This window comes from Carettochelys insculpta, chromosome 1, assembly GCF_033958435.1.
Source record: "Carettochelys insculpta isolate YL-2023 chromosome 1, ASM3395843v1, whole genome shotgun sequence".
NCBI lineage: Eukaryota > Metazoa > Chordata > Testudines > Carettochelyidae > Carettochelys > Carettochelys insculpta.
Window position 1 is genome coordinate 47383833 of NC_134137.1, and position 19064 is coordinate 47402896.

The 19064-nt window shown below is 46.7% G+C and overlaps 1 protein-coding gene across 4 annotated transcripts in view; it reads left to right on the plus strand.

Annotated features, from left to right (window-relative positions):
* TNFRSF19 (TNF receptor superfamily member 19) overlaps nucleotides 1-19064 on the plus strand; it is a 118343-nt gene that overhangs the window by 18061 nt on the left and 81218 nt on the right. For all 4 annotated transcript variants that reach the window (XM_074982154.1, XM_074982139.1, XM_074982146.1 and 1 more), the window contains 2 exons: nucleotides 14679-14787; nucleotides 17995-18105. In XM_074982154.1, coding sequence (XP_074838255.1) covers nucleotides 14719-14787; nucleotides 17995-18105 — 180 coding nt within the window. In that variant the 5' untranslated portion in view covers nucleotides 14679-14718. Of the gene's footprint in view, nucleotides 1-14678; nucleotides 14788-17994; nucleotides 18106-19064 lie in introns of those variants that run through there.

Here is a 19064-nt window from a genome sequence, read left to right on the forward strand (position 1 = left end):
CCTTCAGGGGCTTTCTGCCACCCTCCTGGCATGTGCTACCACACCGAAAACATAGCAAAGACCAAGCTCCCTGGCTCGTGTTGCCTATGAGGGGCCATCAAGCCCCAGAAAGGGTCCTGTTAGCATGGTGCAGGCACCAAACTTCCCCCAATGACAGCCAACCCTCAAAAATCTTTCCCACCTTTTGGAGCCTTCACTGCTTACAGGCTCAGACAGGGCACTGTCTGGAAGCATGGTCTGTACTGCACTGGCACATACTTTTATTGGGTCGGGGGCTAGCCAGTAGCCACCTGATGTGGTTGGGTGGGGGATAAACCCCTGACTGCAGGGTGCCTGTGGTGGGGGCAAAGGGGAAGCTGCCGCTGTATAACTGTAAACTGCAGAAAAGAAGTCTCTTGGTTTCTCATACAAGCATGATCTGCGCTAGGGTGTGGTGGGGTGGGGCCTGGTGCCAGTGCTTAAAAAAAATGTCAGCCTCTCCTGCTATGTCCTGAGCAGGGAAGAAGCCATCACCCCGTGCTGGGGCTATTTTTTCATGACTAGATGCGATTGCCGCACTGATCATAAAGAATTTAAGTCAAAATGGGCCCAGGTGCCCTCTTCAATTTCCTGGGCTTCCTGGTGCTGAGTTCAACTTCATGGGGTTTACTGTACTGTATTGCAGTGTGTGCTATTCCGGTATTGATCTCACTAGTATCTCACACAAACATAAAATTACCTCCTTTATTCCTGCTTGTTAATTCTCTGATTATACATCCAAGCATCATGTTTATCCTTTTTTCCACCTCATTCTTCTGGGACCTCATGTTGAGTTACTTATCTTTTGTGCCCTTGAAATCCTTCTCAAAATTGTTGATTGCTTGTCTATAGTCCTATGCTGTAGATACATATGCTTGTCTATAGTCCTATGTTGTAGTTTGTCAAAAGTCATATTCTGTAGATACAGCCTGTGTGGCTTGTTCCTATTTGTATAAACTTTGCGTTTGGCTGTATTAAAATGCACTGTTTGAACTGGCTAAGGTTATCAAGTGATCGAGATCATGCCAGTGACTTCCCTGTTCTCATGATCATGCCGAACTTTGTGTCATCTGCAAATTCTGTAAGTACTAGTTTTATATTTACATTGCAATCAGGGATGAAAATCATAGAAGGAACCTCAAGAGGTCATGAAGTCAAGTCCCCGGCACTCATGGCAGGATCAAGCACCATTTAGATCAGAGGTGGGCAATAAGTTTTGATGGGGTGGCCACTCCAAGATTTAAGTTATCAGGGGCTGCACTGTTCCATGATATTAATGGACGATGTGGTGGGGTCTGGGATGGAGTTTGGGTACAGAAGGGAACTGGAGGTTGGGGACTGAGATGCAAAAAGAAGTGTGGGATCGGGGGGAGGGAGTTTGGGTGATGGAGGGGTTTGTGACCTCGGGCGGAGGATTGGGATGGACGAGGGGGTATAGAAGCCAGAAAGGATTCTGTCCTGGAGAAGCGGTGCAGGGTCTAGGAGAGAGCTGTAACCTGGGGCAGGAGTGCAGGAGGGGGTGTAGGAATTCAGGATGTGACCAGGGATTAGGGATGGGAGTGCAAGGTCTGGAAGGGGGTTGTGACCTTGAGCAGGGGTGTTGGAGGGTGTGCAGGATTGGGAAGGGGTATGCGTGCCAGAGTGGGGGAGCAGAGTGTTTGGGTTATATGGGGTAAGAGTATTGGAGGGGCTGGGGAGCCAGAGGCAGGCTTTGGCCAGGAGGCACTTACCTGAGCAGTTCCTGATCAGAGGCCTAGCAGATTCCTTAGCCAGGGTCCCGGCCTTCCATGCCCCTGCATATGCTCAAAGCAGCTACAGGGTCATGTTTGTTGTTCTGAACTGAAAGTGAGCTTATGGGAAGAGGGGAGTGGTACTTCATGTGCTGTCTATCCTGCAAACAGGCAGCTCCTATTAGCTGGAAACTGACAAGTGGGAGCTTCTGGGGGCAGGGATAGCACAATAAGTCTCTTGTCCTGGGCTCTGTGTTCATAGACACCTATATAGGCCTGCAGCTGGCTTTTCTGAGCACTGAGTGTGGGTGGGGCACACAGGGAGCTGACTGAGGCTCCCACAGAGCAGATGTGGTCTACAGGCTGTATTTTGCCCAGCCTTGATGTAGATTGTCTCTGAGAGGTGTTTTTTGTTTTTTTTTTTCTAACCTTCTCTTAAAAATCCACAATGATGAAGATTCCACAGTCTCCCTAGGCAATGCTTAATCTCCCTGACAGGAAACTTTTCTTCATGTCCAACCCAAACTTTCGTTGCTGAAATTTAAGCCAATTGCTTCTTGTCATATCATCAGAGATTAACAAGAGCAATTTTTTTACCTCTTTTTGTAATAATGGTTGAGGTACTTGGAAACTATGTCCCCTTTCCATCTTCTAAACTAAACAAGTCCAGTTCTTTCAATCTTCCCTAACGGTCATGTTTTCTAGACTTTTAATCATTTTTGTTGCTTCTCCCTGGACCATCTTCAGTTTGTCCACATCTTTCCTGAAAGGTGTAACCCAGAACTGGGTTTTGCTAGTACTGATCTTTGGTGGTAGTGGTGTTTCTGGTGAGATGTTGCATTCATTAGTGATTCCGTATTGACAACTACTTTCTGAGATCTATGATCCAGCTCTTCATCCATTTTAACTTATGTTTTATTCCATGGTGGATTGATTTAAATCTGTGAGTGGAAAGCCTCAATTTAAATGAACTTTTCTATTTGTACTGCCTTCATTTTCTAAAGAATGATTTATTCTCATAGGTTGATCTGATCATTAAAATACATTATTTAAACTAAATAGAGCTTTAACACTAGATTTGATACGTTTTTGTTACATTACATTTAGTTAAGCAATTACATAGCTTAATATTTTCAAAATCTTATTAATTGGACATGTTAATATGTTAGAACAGGGCTGTTCAAAGTGGGATATGTGCCCCCTTGGGAGGGGAATGAAATTTTGTAAGGGAGGGTGCAGTGTGTTGAGGCTGCCCTTCCCCACAGCCTCCATTACCTTCCCCGCAGCCACTCTGCTTCTATTATGCTGAGCTCTGCTGAAAGCTGTCTCCTGGACTTTTTTTTTCCCACCCCCTCCAGGGCCTCAGCTCACTCTGGGTGTCTCTCCCATGAGGATGGTGTGGCCTTTCTGCAGGAGAACAGCTTGATTAATTACCCTCCCGCGGGGAAGTAAGCGACGGCTGAGCATTGAGGAGAACTTGGGCTAAGCTTCCCACTGCACACAGCCTGCCCCATGCCTTACATAATGCTCTGTTTGTAACTGCCAGCAGGAGAGGCAGGGGGTGGTGTAGTTAGAAAAGGGGTAGTGTGTTCAGAGCAGGCCTCACACTCTCTACGCAGACTAGATAGCTCGGCTTCCAGGCTAAACCCGATTAGCACCTGCCAGCTACTCACTCCCTGCTCCCATAAGGCAGGGCCCTCAGGAAAAGTAAGTTCCCCTTCAGCAGCACACTGAGATCTCTGGAGCACTGGCTCTGGGCTCAAGTTCTACCAGGGGCTTTGCTTCACAAATGCTAATTCTATGTTATAAGTTTTCATACTTAATTACTGGAGGCACCCTGGGCTGGGTTTGCTTCGAAGTGTCTGAGAGTCTGATATAAAGAGAGAGGAACATAATTTGTTTGATGTTTTGTTGCTGCTGAGAATCCCTTACAATAAGAAGCAGTGTAAGTTACAAAACTACCACAGTTACTTTCAACCTCTTTCTGTTAGTGCCAGGGTCAGAGAAATGATCCCATGGGTCCAATCGATTTAAAAAAAAAATTATAAAAATTTTTGGTGGTCTCTCTTCCTTGAATGAGCTAAAGCTAAACGCCAAGCTTCTCAAAAAAAAAAAAAAAGTGGCATTCAGAAAGCTGATTTATCCACTGCCTACCCCCTCGCTCTCAGGGCCTCCACTCTCCCTTTGCTGAGGGAGCACAGCGTGTCACTTCCAGGAGACCACTGCTCGCTACCTGGGCTGTCTGAGAGCGTGCTGCTAATTGCAGGGACGAAAAGCGTGGTCCATTGTAAAGTTTGCTTACCCCATCTTAGAAAATGGTGAATTACATATAGCTTATTTCCTAGATAATTAACTTTTTGATCTTGATTTGTTTCAAGCTACATTAGGATAATGACTGGAATTTAAACACCCACAACAGCACATAAAATTTACTTTTATTAAACCAATCAAGTCCTTAGCACAACACAACTTATTGTGCCATATTTATAAAGCTTGACCTCAAAAGTTAGACGTTTTCCACCTAATTCTTTCTGTCTACAGAAAAGCAACGTTTAAATCAAAGTTTTTGATATGGACTCATGGATTCAGTGCATCTGTTATTAAAATGGCTTAAGAGATTATAACAAATTTATGCCATCTCATATTTTATATTATATTCAGATTTTATTTTAGCTATGTTTACCTTTGAAAAAGAAAAACTTAAGATCATTTAGGGGACAAAAAATATGTTTTTTATTTTTTTTCATTTGTGATTTTTTTAATCTATTTTGCTCTTGCTGTAAATGCTGTATTTTAATCAAAATGCTATGTGTTACTAAGTGAAATGTCTAAGTATACTTCCATACAGTTACCTTTATCTGTTACCTTTTATTCCTATCTGCTGTTAGGAACAAGGGGATTTCAAAGTTGCCAGGGTCCTTTCGAAAAGGAGCCCCGTCTGGACGAGGTGCACGGCGGCGAGCCACATCAGTTTTGAAGTGCCATGGCTGCCGGCATTCTAATGAGGTGCTGAATATGTATTTCAGCACTTCATTAGTAAACTTTGAAATGGCCGTCTGTATGACCATTTTGAAGTTTTGGGCTAGTGTAGGTGTAGCCATGATGTTATCAAAGATTTACATATGTTTTGTTTGGCAAGCCCTATTTTCCATAATAGCAAGTCAACTGACATTAATTATATTCCTTCCCTTAAATGCTTAACAAATTGATTCCCATATTAGCTTTTCTATTTTTTTTAATTGATGTCTGGCTAACCAGCATACAGTTACTTGGGAGATACTGCTTATGCATTTTGCATGTTGACCCAAAATTATCAATCTTCCATTCTTTTCAAATTTCCCTGGTGTGCCAAGATTTATTAAAGTTAACATAGTCGGGTCAGACATTTCTTCAGTCAGCTCTTTTAAAACTCTTGGATTCAAGTTATCCAAGCCTGCCAAAGTAAAAACATTTATCCCTCATAGATGTAAAAGTATTCCTCGGTTATTAATGAACTATAATCCTCATATCCTTTGTATCCTAATATGAGATATACTTTTATCATTCTGCTTTTATCATTCAGAAATATGTATTGAACACTTTTGCCATTTCTGCATCACTACTAGCAGTTTTACAATCTCCAACTGACAATTGTCCTGTACTACTGTTAGGATTTCTTTTGTTTCTATTATACTTGAAGAAAATTCCTTCTTATTGTCTACCACCCATATTTTTCCTTGATAGATTTATCATCCCATATCACTTTGTAATTTATAATTTATATTGATTGCTATCTAATACCTTTTTTGTGTTTGCTTATATAGTCCTCCAATTGCTGTTTTAGTTACAGTTTGGGGTGAGTGCACATGTATTTCCTTTGAGGGCACTTACTCATGGCTCTGAGCTTCTGTCGTATGTGGAGCCCCATGTTTCTCTCTCTGCTAATGGAGTGTTTTCAAGCAGCGCAGTTTCTTACATACACTGTGATATACTGGGCAAACCAGACTATGTAAACAAGCCAGTGGCTGTGTTTTGCATTCTGTCAAAGGCCTGGTCTACACTAGGGATCAAATTTGATCACAGATACCCGGTTCTAGCCACACCATTAGCATAGCTAGAACTGATTCATCAGGAACAACCTTGTTCCCTGCTGAAGATCAGGGGTCATTGGGCTTGTACTGATGTCCCTTACTCAACGCATCAGTGTGGAGTACCAGGGTTGACAGCCAAGCCCAGAGAGATTGATTTTGCACTGTTCACACGCACGGCAAAATCAATCCCTGGAAGAGTGATCTTGGTGCATCAAGTCCCACCCCCTCACTCTCTGTAAGTATAGACATACACTGAAAAAGATGTACAGCTGTAACTGCAGTAATACGTTATCACACAGCTCTTTTTATAACCAAGCACACTTATTCCTGAACTGTTTTTAATGTTAATACTTTTACTCAAATACACTTACACGTATGGCAATATGTGTACCAGAGATTGCCTGCCAAATTCAACAAGGGTGCTAGTATGAGTGAGTCCATCAGACTCCACCAATTTGTTTTTTTCCTGTAGTTATCAGCTGATAACAATTTTAGCTGAGAAGTAGCTTTCCTATGAATAGGTCAGTCTTTCCTTTATAAAACTAGAGCCTTTGATCTTGAGACTCCAGGAACAAGTAATCAGCAGATAGTGGGTCCTCTCTCATAATACAGTTTTAGAAGACTATAACTGGAGATGGGGAATTTGCCTTCACCTGCACTTAAAACCACTTGACTCTGTCCCAGAAGTCAGTTCTTGTCTGGCACATTAATCAGTGTAGTCCTTTCAAGTTTGTAATATTTCTCTGGCCTCACATCATCACATCCTCCCTTCCTAGTGAGATTGCACACAGTTCCAGTCCATAATAATACATAACCTTTGCATTTAATACAACAGATACATCCCATGATACTTAAACTTAATTCAATATAGTTTTTCAGGGGTATTGGGGAAAAGTGCCATATCTGCCACAGCTAAGATGGCCAGTTTTGGTTGGATGTATTCCAGGAGTTTGCAGCACACAACATAATCTTTAATTATAGATTAGTCTTTAATTCCTGGAAAGTCCAAAACATTCCTGGAGGGCTGGCAATCCTAGCAGCGTTCACTTGGGAACTAGGAAAGACTTTTATCCAATTTCTCTTGATCATGGAATCATGTTTTTTTTGACCATTTAATAAATTCTTCTTTAAGAGCGTCATTTTTATTCATATTTTTTTCCACATACATTTTTCTTCCTAATGAATTTGGCTCATAATTTTAATTGGTTTTGGGAAATGAGCCCTTTCGAAGCACCAGATATTTATACTGAGACAGTCCTCTATTTGGCCATATTGAGTAATCAGAGAGTGCTCCATGATCCCTAGGCAGCCAACAACTTTTAGTTCAGTGATTAATTCATTTTTGTTGGTCTAAATATGCCCATAAGAATTGCCTCATGTTGGATGTAATGTCTTTTGTGTTAATAAATTAAAATCTATAAAGTTCAGAAATGTAATGATATTTTACTAGTGGTTGTGTGAGACTGTGGCTGTGCCTACACTAGCCCCCTTCTTCAAAGGGGGCATGGTAAACAGACAGACTGGGGAATAATAATGAAGTGCTGTGATGACTATGCAGCACCTCATCAAGCTAATTCTCCCCACAGCAACTTCGAAGTTGCAAATTCACTGTCTATAACATGTTAGGGAAGGTGGAATGGGTAAAAGGAGAGGTGAGGGAACTTTACTTTAAAGACAACATTACCTGTTTTAGAGTTATTGATAACTCAGAACCAGAAGATTTTGTATGCACATGTATCAAAAGACAAAGAGGGGAAATACAGGTGAGGGGTCTGTCAGAGATTACTAAATTAAACCAAAGACTAGCGGGAGATACTGCTTAAACACCTGTCTGTAATATGAGGAAACTAAAACAGTGTGATGATATACTTCAGTAGGGGAGATATAAACTTAAGGGCTGTATCTACACTAGCCTGCTACTTGGAAAGGGGCATGGTAATCAGCCAGAGTGGGGAATAATAATGAAGTGTTGCAGTGAATATGCAGCACCTCATTAGGCTAATTTTTCCCACAGCAACTTCAAAGTTGCAAACTACTAACTGCTGGCATGCCATGTAGTAAAGACACTTGTTTGTCTTAGTGATTGGCTGAGCAAGAAATAGGACTGAATGGAATGTAGGCTCTAAAGTTTGGCAGTAGGTTTCAGTTTTTAGGGGTTTTTTCTTTTAGTGCAATTAAGTAACAAAAATATACATTTGTAAGTTCCACTTTCACTGTGAAGAGATTGCACTACATTACTTGTCTGACGTGAATTGGAAAAACACTAATTTTGTTTATTTTTACAGTGAAATTATTTGTAGCCAAAAACAAAGTGAGCACTGTACACTTTGTATTCTATGTTGTAATAGAAATCAATGCATTTGAAAATGTAGAAGAATATCCAAAATATTTACTAAATGTCAGTTGGTATTCTATTATTTAAGAGTGTAATTGCAGTTTGAAAATCAAAAGTAATTTGAGTTAATTGCATGAATTAAGTGAAGTTAATTGACAACTAATTTTTTTAAATATAAGTCAGTTTAATGTAAATTATGTTTAACACTTTCTGTTAATTTCCATTTAAAATAACTTAAGAAATACTGTTCTGACGTGCTCAAGAAAGGCAAATTAGTATTGGATTCTTGGGCTACGTCTACACGTGCACGATACATCGAAATACCTTATTTCGATGTAGCAACATCGAAATAGGCTATTTCGATGAATAACGTCCACACGTCCTCCAGGGCTGGCAACGTCGACGTTGTGCAGCACCACATCGAAATAGGCGATGCGAGGGAACGTCTACACGCCAAAGTAGAACACATCGAAATAAGGGTGCCAGGAACAGCTGCAGACAGGGTCACAGGGCGGACTAGCACTTCCGGGGCAACAGCTAGCCGCTCCCTTAAAGGGCCCCTCCCAGACACACTCGGCCTGCACAGCACGCAGTCTGCAGAGCCATAGGCACGCACACCTCGAGCGACGCAGTCATGGACCCGCAGCAGCAGCAGCAGCAGCCAGAGGTCCACACAGCCGCCCCTGCAGGAGCAGTGCTCGCGCTGCTCGATGCCATGCAGGAGGCAGCTGAGCACCTCCTTGCCACAGAGGAGGAGTTGCCCGCAGGGGAGGAGGACGCAGCCCCCAACCCTGCAGCACCCCGCCGCTGCACACACCACCGGCTGTGGAGCTACCCCACGAGCACCAACTGGTGGGAGCGGCTGGTGCTCGGAGAGTGGGACGACGACCGCTGGCTCCAGAACTTTCGGATGAGCCGGCTGACGTTTCTGGAGCTATGCCAGTGGCTCACCCCCGCACTGAGGCACCAGGACACCTTCATGCGCCGTGCCCTCAGCGTGAAGAAGCGGGTCGGCATCGCTGTCTGGAAGCTGGCCACTCCAGACAGCTACTGATCCGTGGGCCAGCAGTTTGGCGTCAGCAAGGCCACCGTCGGGGCTGTCCTCATGGAGGTAAGAGGACCCACGGGGGGAGGGGGGGAGGCAGCCCTGGCAGGGGAGGGGAGGGGAGGGCCACACACACCCTGCACCCCCCTCATTGGTGCTCTCCCATGTGCTTCCCCTGCAGGTCGTCCGCGCCATCAACGCACTGCTCCTCCACAGGCTCGTGAGGCTTGGGGACCCGGATGCCGCCATCGCGGGCTTTGTCACCCTGGGCTTCCCCAATTGCTTCGGGGCTCTGGATGGGACTCGCATCCCCATCCGCATCCCGGAGCACAGTGGAGTACGCTACCTAAACAGGAAGGGCTACCACTCAGTGGTCCTCCAGGCCTTGGTGGACAGCCGGGGCCGTTTCCTGGACATTTATGGGGGCTGGCCTGGCAGCACCTACGACGCCTGGGTATTCCGGAACTCGGGCCTGTGCCACCGGCTGGAGGTGGGGACCTACATCCCCCAGCGGGAGATCCCTGTGGGGGACACCACCATGCCCCTCTGCATCATCGCAGATGCGGCATACGCCCTCCGGCCCTGGCTCATGCACCCGTACACAGGCCATCTGTCTGCCAGCCAGGAGCACTTCAACCAGCGCCTGAACCACGCGCGCCAGGTGGTGGAGCGCACATTTGGGCGCCTCAAAGGGCGCTGGAGGTGTCTCCTCACCCGCCTTGATGCAGGCCCCACCAACATCCCCCAGATGGTGGGTGCGTGCAGCGCCCTCCACAACCTGGTGGAGAGCAAGGAGGAGGCCTTCTTTCAGGGCTGGGCTGTGGAGGCTGGCAGGGCCGATGTGCAGCCACCCGCTGCCCCCAGTCGCCAGGTGGACCCCGAAGGGACCCAGGTCGGGGAGGCCCTGTGGGCCGAGTTCGATGAGGCCGTGGGGTGAACGCTGGTAGGCCCCCCACTGCCCCCCCATCCTCCACAACACTCCCTGCCCCTACACCCACACCACAGAGCACCCAAGAGCCCCCCCCACTTTTCTTGTAAAAATAAAAGCAGACAGTTGTTTGTCAACTCAAATATCTTTAGAACTCATTATTATTATCAACAAGACTAACTATGTACAGGGAAAATAACTTATAAATATATATACATTATAAAAATAGGGATAACATGAAAGGGGAAGACAAGGAAGGGGAGAACTATTTACATGGGGGGGTAAGGATCAGCATTGTAACGGGTCAAATATACAAACTATTTACAACAAACTAACTTAAAACTGGGGGGAATATATACAAAGGGGGGGGCCATGTCCTGGGCCCCACACCCCTAAAGTCCAGTGCTGGAAGTGGGTGGCCGGGATCCCCGCCTCGGCCTCAGCCTCAGCCCTGGCCGGGGCTGGCTGGGGGCCGGGCAGACCGGGAGATACGGCCGGTGAGTGTTAGCTGGCCCCAGGTCCCCCTTGGCGGAATGGCCCTCGGTGGCAGGTGGCGGTGCGACGGCGGATGGCGCAGCGGCTGGAGCAGCAGGTGGAGCAGGCAGGGCGGGCGCTGCGGCGGACGGCGCAGCATGGGGGGCCAGGGAGTCCGCGATACGGTTGAGAGTCCTCATGTAGGTCCCCCATGCCTCCTGGCACCAGGCCAGCACCCGCTCCTGCAACTGGAGGCAGCGTTCCTCCACCCACAGCCGCTGCTCGGTGACCTCCAGCTGCCGATGGTGGAGGGCCAGCAGCTGGGGGTCCATCGCCATCGGCTGGTGGTTCTGGGTCCGCCATCTTCCCCGCCGTGGGGCTGGTCGGTCCTCCGCCGAGGGGCTGGCCTGGAGTGATGGCCCCGGAGGGCTGTCCAGGACCACTGATGCCTCGCTGGCGCTCTCCGGTCTTTCCGATGGTGCAGCTGTGGAACAGAGGAGCGGGGGAAGAAGAGTGGAGACAGCCATTAGTGTGGGCCCCGAGCCGTGGCCCTTGTCCCCCCACCCCTCTGCTGCAGGTTCCCCATCCCCGTCCCCGGGAGATGCTGCTGAGATGGGGTTCAGGGGTCCCCCTGCACTGCACTGTACCCCATCGGCTGGCAGGAGTGGCTCTCACTCAGCATGTACAACAGGAGTTTTATTAGGCAACAGATGCCCAGTTTCTCCCAGAAGCGACAGTACAGCAGTCAGACAGTCCTTCAAACCCGTCCTGGGGAGAAGACCCCGAGGGGTGCCCCTCTGGGGTGTAGCTTTCCCCCTCCTCAGGCTGGCTGCCTTCTAGCTCTCCCTTCCCCTAGCCTCTAACTGCCGCCCCCGATTCAAACCCAGCTCGGCTCCTCCCTCCTCTTTGATCAGGGCAGAGGTGTTACCTGCCAGTTGTAGCCCCAGGATCAGCCTTAGCCACTGGGAGCTATTCTGCTTCTTGTTTCTCATATGTAGCCTGAGTCTCGCATTTGCACTCCCCCCACTCCATCACATGCTGCTGCTGCTGCTGGGTGTCCCACCCCCTCGCCCCAGGGGACCCTAGAGGTTCCGCTCCCCCCAGCCCCGGGGATGGGGCATGGCACTGTCGTGCTGTGGGGGCCAGGGGCTGATGCACTCTTCTGAGGGACGTGCCTCTGCTGTCCTTGGGGCCATGGTCATCTGGGCATGTGGAGGGCCCTGGTCATATCTATTACCCCCGCCCCTCAACCCCGGGGGTGTGCACCAAGGGGGGTACATACCTGACGGTCCACTCCCACGGTCGAGGGACACCCAGGGGGCGGACGCCAGGCTGGAGCTCCACAATGGGATGGCGATCCTCAGGCCGGCGTCACTGGAAGAGGACTCCTCCTCCTCCGTTTCCCTGGGGGTGGGCTCCTGGGGGGGCCCCCAGGGTGTGGGGCTTGCCTCCGGGGCGGACTCTGCCTCCAGGGCCTGCTGGGGCTCCTCGGCCAAGGTATCAAGAGTGGCCGGAGGGGAGGAGGTGTGCCGGGGGCCCAGGATGTCCCTGAGCTCCCTGTAAAAGGGGCAAGTGACGGGAGCGGCCCCAGATCAGCTGGCCGCATCCCGGGCCCGGGCATTACCCTGCCGCAGCTCCTTCGCTTTACTCCAGACCTGATCCGGAGTGCGGGCAGGGTGACCCCGGGCGGCCAGGCCCTCGGCCAGCTGAGCGAATGCATCCGCGTTCCGTCTCTTCCCCCCATTACCTGGAGCACCTCCTCCTCGCTCCAGAGCCCCAGCAGGTCCCGAAGCTCGGCCTCCGTCCAGGAGGGGCCCTGCTGCCGCTTCCCTGGCTGGCTGCTGGGCTGTGAGCCCTGGCTTCCCTTGGGGGGGGTTCCCTGAGGGCGCTTGGGGGGCTGCCATGCAGCCATCACAGCTGGGGTGGGTGTCTGTGGTGCTCAGAGACATGCAGGCTGGCTGCATGTCTGGGCTGCCGCCTGCACGTTCTCTCAGCTTTCTGCACAGGAAGGGAGGGGGCGGGGAGCTTTAAGGGCCCGCTCCACGTGGCCACCATCGAGCTCAGGGGCTGGAGAGAGCGTCTCTCAACCCCTCAGCTGATGGCCGCCTTGGAGGACCCCGCAATTTCGATGTTGCGGGACGTGCAATGACTACACGTTCCCTACTTCGACGTTGAACGTCGAAGTAGGGCGCTATTCCTATCCCCTCATGGGGTTAGCGACTTTGACGTCTCGCCACCTAACGTCGATGTTAACTTTGAAATAGCGCGCAACACATGTAGCCGTGACGGGCGCTATTTCGAAGTTGGCGCCACTACTTCGAAGTAGCATGCACATGTAGACGCGGCTTTGGTGATTTGTATTTACAGAATAACATTATATACAATGGGCTAATACTCCGCATTTTTGGTGTTGCATTATAGATTTTTGCACAACAAACTCAGGTTATATTTCTATTTGGCTTCTGAATTCAGAAATGAAAAATTTGTTCTCACCTGTCTGTTCGCTAAAAACTTTTGTGTTAGTGGCTGTGCAAATCATGAACCTGTTGTTTTGTTGGCTTCTAGAAATCTTAAATCCAAACCCTAAAACTACCTCGGCGCCTTTCTTACTTTCACCCTCTCTCCCAGCTTGCTACTCCTGCCAAAATATATTTAACAAGGCTTTGAATTACATTTATTTTCTCCATTCTTTCTTTAATCCATTTTCTGAGTTGCATGGCATGTTAAAATGTATCTGATGTGACCAAACATATCATTTTGTTCTGAATTTCATAGAACAGTCACTTAGAACAGTGGTGTGCAACCTTTTTCCAACCACGCCCCCCCATATTTTATTGCACTTATGTCATGACCTGTGAAATAGTGAGAAGCCATTTTTTTCAAATTCAGTTAAGAAATCAATACTTGGAGCTACAATCCACATGAATGTGAAACGGTCCTTAATAATGTCAAACCATGCTTTCTGTCATTCCTATTTTAAGAACAGTGCACACACAATGATTTGTACCAGTTAGAGAGTTAACTTACCTCATCTCCAGGCCTTACCCCCCCATCCCCAAGTTTACCCTCCTTCAGACCCAAGCCCAGCTTCCCACCCCAGGTTTTAACTGGCTGAAACAACAAGCTCCAGACTCTGCTCCTCCATGGCCACCATCTCTCCTAGCTGCCCCCCCACCCCTGCCGCCTCCTTTTCAGTTTCGCTCTGGCAGGGCAGGCTCGGTTGCGTCCCCCCCCAGCTCTGCTGCTGCCTTAGCTTCTAGCCCAGTTGGCTTCCTCTTCCTGGGCTCCCTGCCCAGCCAGCTTCCTTTTTCGGGGCTCCCTGCCACCACTGATTCCACTTGTGGCTCTGGAGCTGCTGACTTCACTTGTGGGGCCTCTTAAACAAACAAGCCAAATCCACTTTTAACTGTGGGCTTTGTTTAGGCGGTGGCAGCCTCCAAAATTGCCAGTGGAGGCAGAGGCAGCAGTGCTTGGAGCCACAAGTGGCTCATTAAAGAGTGGCATGTGGCGCCGGAGCCATGACCTCCCCAAGAAGACATCTGCGACCCCCAAGGGGTTGTGACCCATGGGTCGTGCACCACTGACTTAAAAAGTGGTCTAGCACAATTGACTTCAGTGGATTTTGGATCAGGTCCCTGAATAAATAGACTGGTTTACATGTCTATTTTTCTATATTTACTTAGTATCTTCTAAGTATACAGCAGACTTCAAGTCAACTCATGTCTTTGAAGACAGTTCTGTCAACGAATGTTGATGTTCTTCACTTGCAGTTCAACAGCAATATCACATTTTTCTGGTCATGGAGTATTTAAGTGAATGGACAAATTTTGCATATAAATTGAAATTATATTTTATCTTTTCTTTATGTAGCCACTCATTTAAAACACAACAACAACATTTGTAAATTAAATATTAAGTATTTTGGACTTGTTCATCTGAAACATTTCAGAAATGTTGACAAATCTATTTCACCACACAAAAGTAACATAATTATGAATTTTATACAAATATTACGTTACATCTAAAGTATAAATTCATTATTCAACATGGGAATTTAAAATATTTCTTTTTTCTTTAGATTTAGTTCTTCATAAAGGAGAGAGCTTTAACCATAAGAAATGGACAGTGAAAGATTACAAAGACAAAATAAAATAGTGAAGATGCTAATACTTTTATTAATGTATTTGGTAAGTAAATAATGAGTACTTCCTTTTCTTTATCATGAATCTTAGGAAATAATTGCATAAACTAGTGAGGTAGAATAATTTTTATATTTTATTGCAACTATTAATATATAGAATGCAGTATTTTCAGCGTATTAGTTTAGGCAAAATCAGTGACAGTTATAGGCATTCTGCATTTACAAATTACTCTATTGAAATTAGCCATGACTCATCTTTCCATACCACTCTTCTTCCCCTCTGTCCTTCAAAATATCCACCTCTGTGTCTGAATTTACCCACATGAAGGTGTTTTGAGCAGAATAAAACATACGTGAATTTAGTGGTTGTGCAACACCTCCGTCTATTGACTTCAGAAGTTGAAGCAAGGTCCCCGGGGAAGGCACACGAAAGGCACAGGTGCCACAGCAGTCATGGGTTCCATAACTTTACCAGACCTCCTGTGACTTCTAGGGCTTCAGAAGGTGTAGCCAGGACTGTGGACCCCTGTTCAGAAGCTGGGGGCTGGAAACGTGACCCTGTAGCCTCTGCCCAGTGGCTTCTGCTGGGGGCTTCAGCCCCAACCTTGCAATGTCCCAGGCTGGAGGGCTGCAGCTGGGGTCTTGCAATGTAGCCCCATGTTGTTCTGGGCTTGGAGAGGGCTGTATCCATGCCCATACACCCTAGTCCTGCTGTCCTAGGCTTGAGGGGACTACCGCTGGGCTGTCTCTGCTATGTGACTCAGCCTTGCTGCATCTCAGTGGAGGGAGGAGAGCTGCAGCTGGGGATATACGTTGCAGCCCTCGGACAGCCTGGGCTTGAGGTGGGAGGCTGCAGCCTGGGCCACGTAACCCAGGCCCATAGCATCCCGGGCTTGGCAGAGAGGCTACCGCAGCTGCAGTTGCCGGAACTTGGAGGTGGCTGTAGCTGAGCCTGCTTACCCCAGTCCCACAGATCCAGAGTGGGTCTGTGCTCCCTCCCAATGCTGCTGAAACCTGGGCTGTGCCCCTCTACCATGATGGGAGACTCAGCCTGTTAGTCCCACCTCATGGGACTTCATTCCTTCTTTCTGCTTAGTCCTGCCTGCCACCCCATTATTTTTAGTGAAGTCAAGGTCCATGAATTTTTCTTTATTTCCCATGACCTGTCCATGAGTTTTACTAAAAATAATCATGACAAAATTTTACCCTTATCCATGAGTACATCATTGATCATTTCTGTGCATGGCACCTGAAATGAAGCACAGTAATCAAATACTCTATTTATATAGAAGACAGCAATAGTACAGTTGGCACAAGTGTGCTTCCACTGCTATGTCAGGATGCCTGAACACAGGCCCAGAGACATAATCTTAACAAACTTCATTCATGTAATCTCAGTAGCAGATTCATGCTTTGGCCTTTTTTTGACACTACCAAACAGGGTGGTGGTGACTTTTGTGATGTGGATGCCCTTCCACATGGAACTAGACTGACTTCCAAAATCATTTTCCAGAATAATCATTTTCATCAAAAGTACACCTCGGCTTTAGTCATTTAGACAAAAAAGTTTGTGTGTGTTTGAGACAAAATGCGAAATGTACTGAATTTGATCCTGCAGTACAATTTGCTCGTGGAGACTTGCACCCCTCTACAGGATGCCACTGGTTTACTGAGATTCTTTATTGGTGTTTCTATTTGTAGTGCAGATTGCCTTGCAACATCAGAACAGTAAATCCTATCTTGGTCAGAAGCTGTATTCAAACACTGTGGAATGTAAAAATTGCATCTGTATGTGCACTTAATATATTAAGCAAGAAAACAATTTGAATACTGGTGCAAATTAAAAAATATTTCCTTTGAACTGTTCATCCTGCAGTCTGCTTGCCAATAAAAACCTCTGAAAATTTATACTTAAATTTTACAGATTCTAATCTCCTTCACAGCTTACAAAATGCAAATATGCAGATGGTTTAAATAACTGAAACCCACTCTTACAATTTAGAACAAATGAGAGTTTCAAAAATTGGTTCTTGAAATTAGGACCTAAATCTATATTTATACATTTAAAGAAGTTGTCTGACTTCTCCAAAAGCACCAGCCATCCACAAGTTCCCCTGAAGTCAAAAGCAGTTGCTGATTCCTGAGTATCTGTAACGTCAATCCACTTAGACATCTAACTACAAACATGGTATACCTGCATTTGAAAATTCTGGTCATATTCTAGAAAGATATTTCTAGGGATGTGTCATTAACTGGACCATGTTTATAGAAAAGACCTTTTCTCAAATTGATTTTAAGGTAAGAAATTATTTTAATATAATTTATTAATACTATGTAATACAGTTTGTGTTGGGTTAAAGTAGATTTAATTACATATTCATTTTAACTAATTGTATATAGTAAAACGCTCGATTTAATGTACCCTGCTTTAACTGACTTCAGAAATAACAGACACTGTCCACCAATCTCTCCGTTGCAAATAAATGCCGGCAACTCAGAGCCACCACCGCTGGAGCCACAGGAGCTGTAGTAGCCCCCAGGGCCACTGCAGAGGCTGGGACCCCAGGCTGCTGTAGCAGCTGGGGCCACCAGGGCTTGAGGAGCTGCCAGAACGGCTGGGGCCACCGCTGGGGCTGCTGCCGTGGCTAGGGGTCAGAGTAGCCACTGGAGCGGCTGGGGCTGCGGTAGGTGGGGGCACCTGCAATGGGGCGCAGAAGCTCCCCTCCCCCCGCCCTGTGTGCATGGAGCATGTTGGTGCCCAGCCGCTGCTGCCTGCAATGGTGCTGAGCAGCAGCTATGGCACCGCAGATGACTGCCCGCTGGCAGGCTGGCGGTGGCAGCCACATTCTGCCTTTGTGCAGGTGGCTCAGAGCCAAAGCGTTGAGCATGCCAAGAGCCTCAGGAGGTGGAAGGAGCCAGACTGGTGTGCAGCTCCTCTCTTGGTAATTGGAAGAGGGAGATGGAGGTGTGAGGGGAAGAATGGGTCAGAAGGTGGCAAGGGAAGGGCGGGCAGAGGACAGGAGTGAGTGAAGGGCTGGGAAGGTCAGTGCCTCGTCATAAAGTATAACCATTCAGATTTCACAGACTTTTGGCATTAACAGAGACCCCTTCCCCGGCATTAGCCCATTAAGTTGGGGTTTTCTGTAGTGTTTTGAAATTCATTATTTGGCCCAGATGTAAATATCCAGATTAAATGTAAACCGTTATTGTGAATTTCTTTTGACTGTATTTTTATTTATTTATTTATTTTAAGCTGAGCAAAGGAGTTTGTGAGACTGGGGACTGCAGAGAGCAAGAGTTCAGAGACCATGCTGGAAACTGTATCCTCTGCAAACAGTGTGGACCTGGAATGGAGCTGTCAAAGGTATGTATAGGATATAATGCCATATGATATTTTCTTGGTTTTATTCTTTTTTCACAAATTTATTTACATGTATGGTTAAAATAATTTGGTATCAGTTTATGCATGAAAGAACTTTTTATGAGTTTAGCTTGTTGTCTACATGCATCATTTTTAAAAGTATGTAACTTTTGATTCCTATATGTAACCCAAATCTATATGGTTCAGAAAATAGTAGTTCCATACAGTATCCAAGCAGCAATGATTAAAGCAGTTTAATTTGGAACCATAAATACTAAGCTGATTTTAAAGACATTACATTTGTTGTCATTTTTCCCCCTCATGGTAGTACAGCATAAGAATGTTTGGGTGCTTTAACTGTGCATTTCTTATCTCGGCGTGTTTGGATTTCTTTTAAGTGTAATCTTACGTTTGAGCTTCCTGAGTTTGTAATGCTTGATTGTGGGGTAGTGTAATGGGGCATGGCTCACCACCATGATGCCTCCTGCTGGGGGGACTTAGCTCTCCAAGGCCACGTCTACACTGCCTCTCCCTTTCGGAGGGACATATAAATGCTGTGGATTGGAAATGCTAATTAGGCAATATTATGAATATTCAGTGCTTCATTTGCATAATGGCCATCACCCTGAGCATCAAAAGAGCTGCTTTCAAATTGCAAACTAGCTGGATAGATGGGGTTCCTTCAAGAGGAAACCCTGATTTCCAAAGCACCCTTCTTCCCAAAAAAAAATTGGGTACTAGTCCAAGGTGCAGAATGTCACAGCCACCCATATGCAAGTCAACAACAAAAGTTTTAATATGTTTTCAAGGCTGAACAATCAGGAAATCTCATCCAATGATGTCACTCCCATCACCTTCCCTTACTTGTAATGGGGGGCAGGAGTACTGTAGTCAATGGATGTGCCCTGTAAATTTGATTTAGTGTATCCCTATTAGGCACGTGCTAAATCGAACTCTAGAAG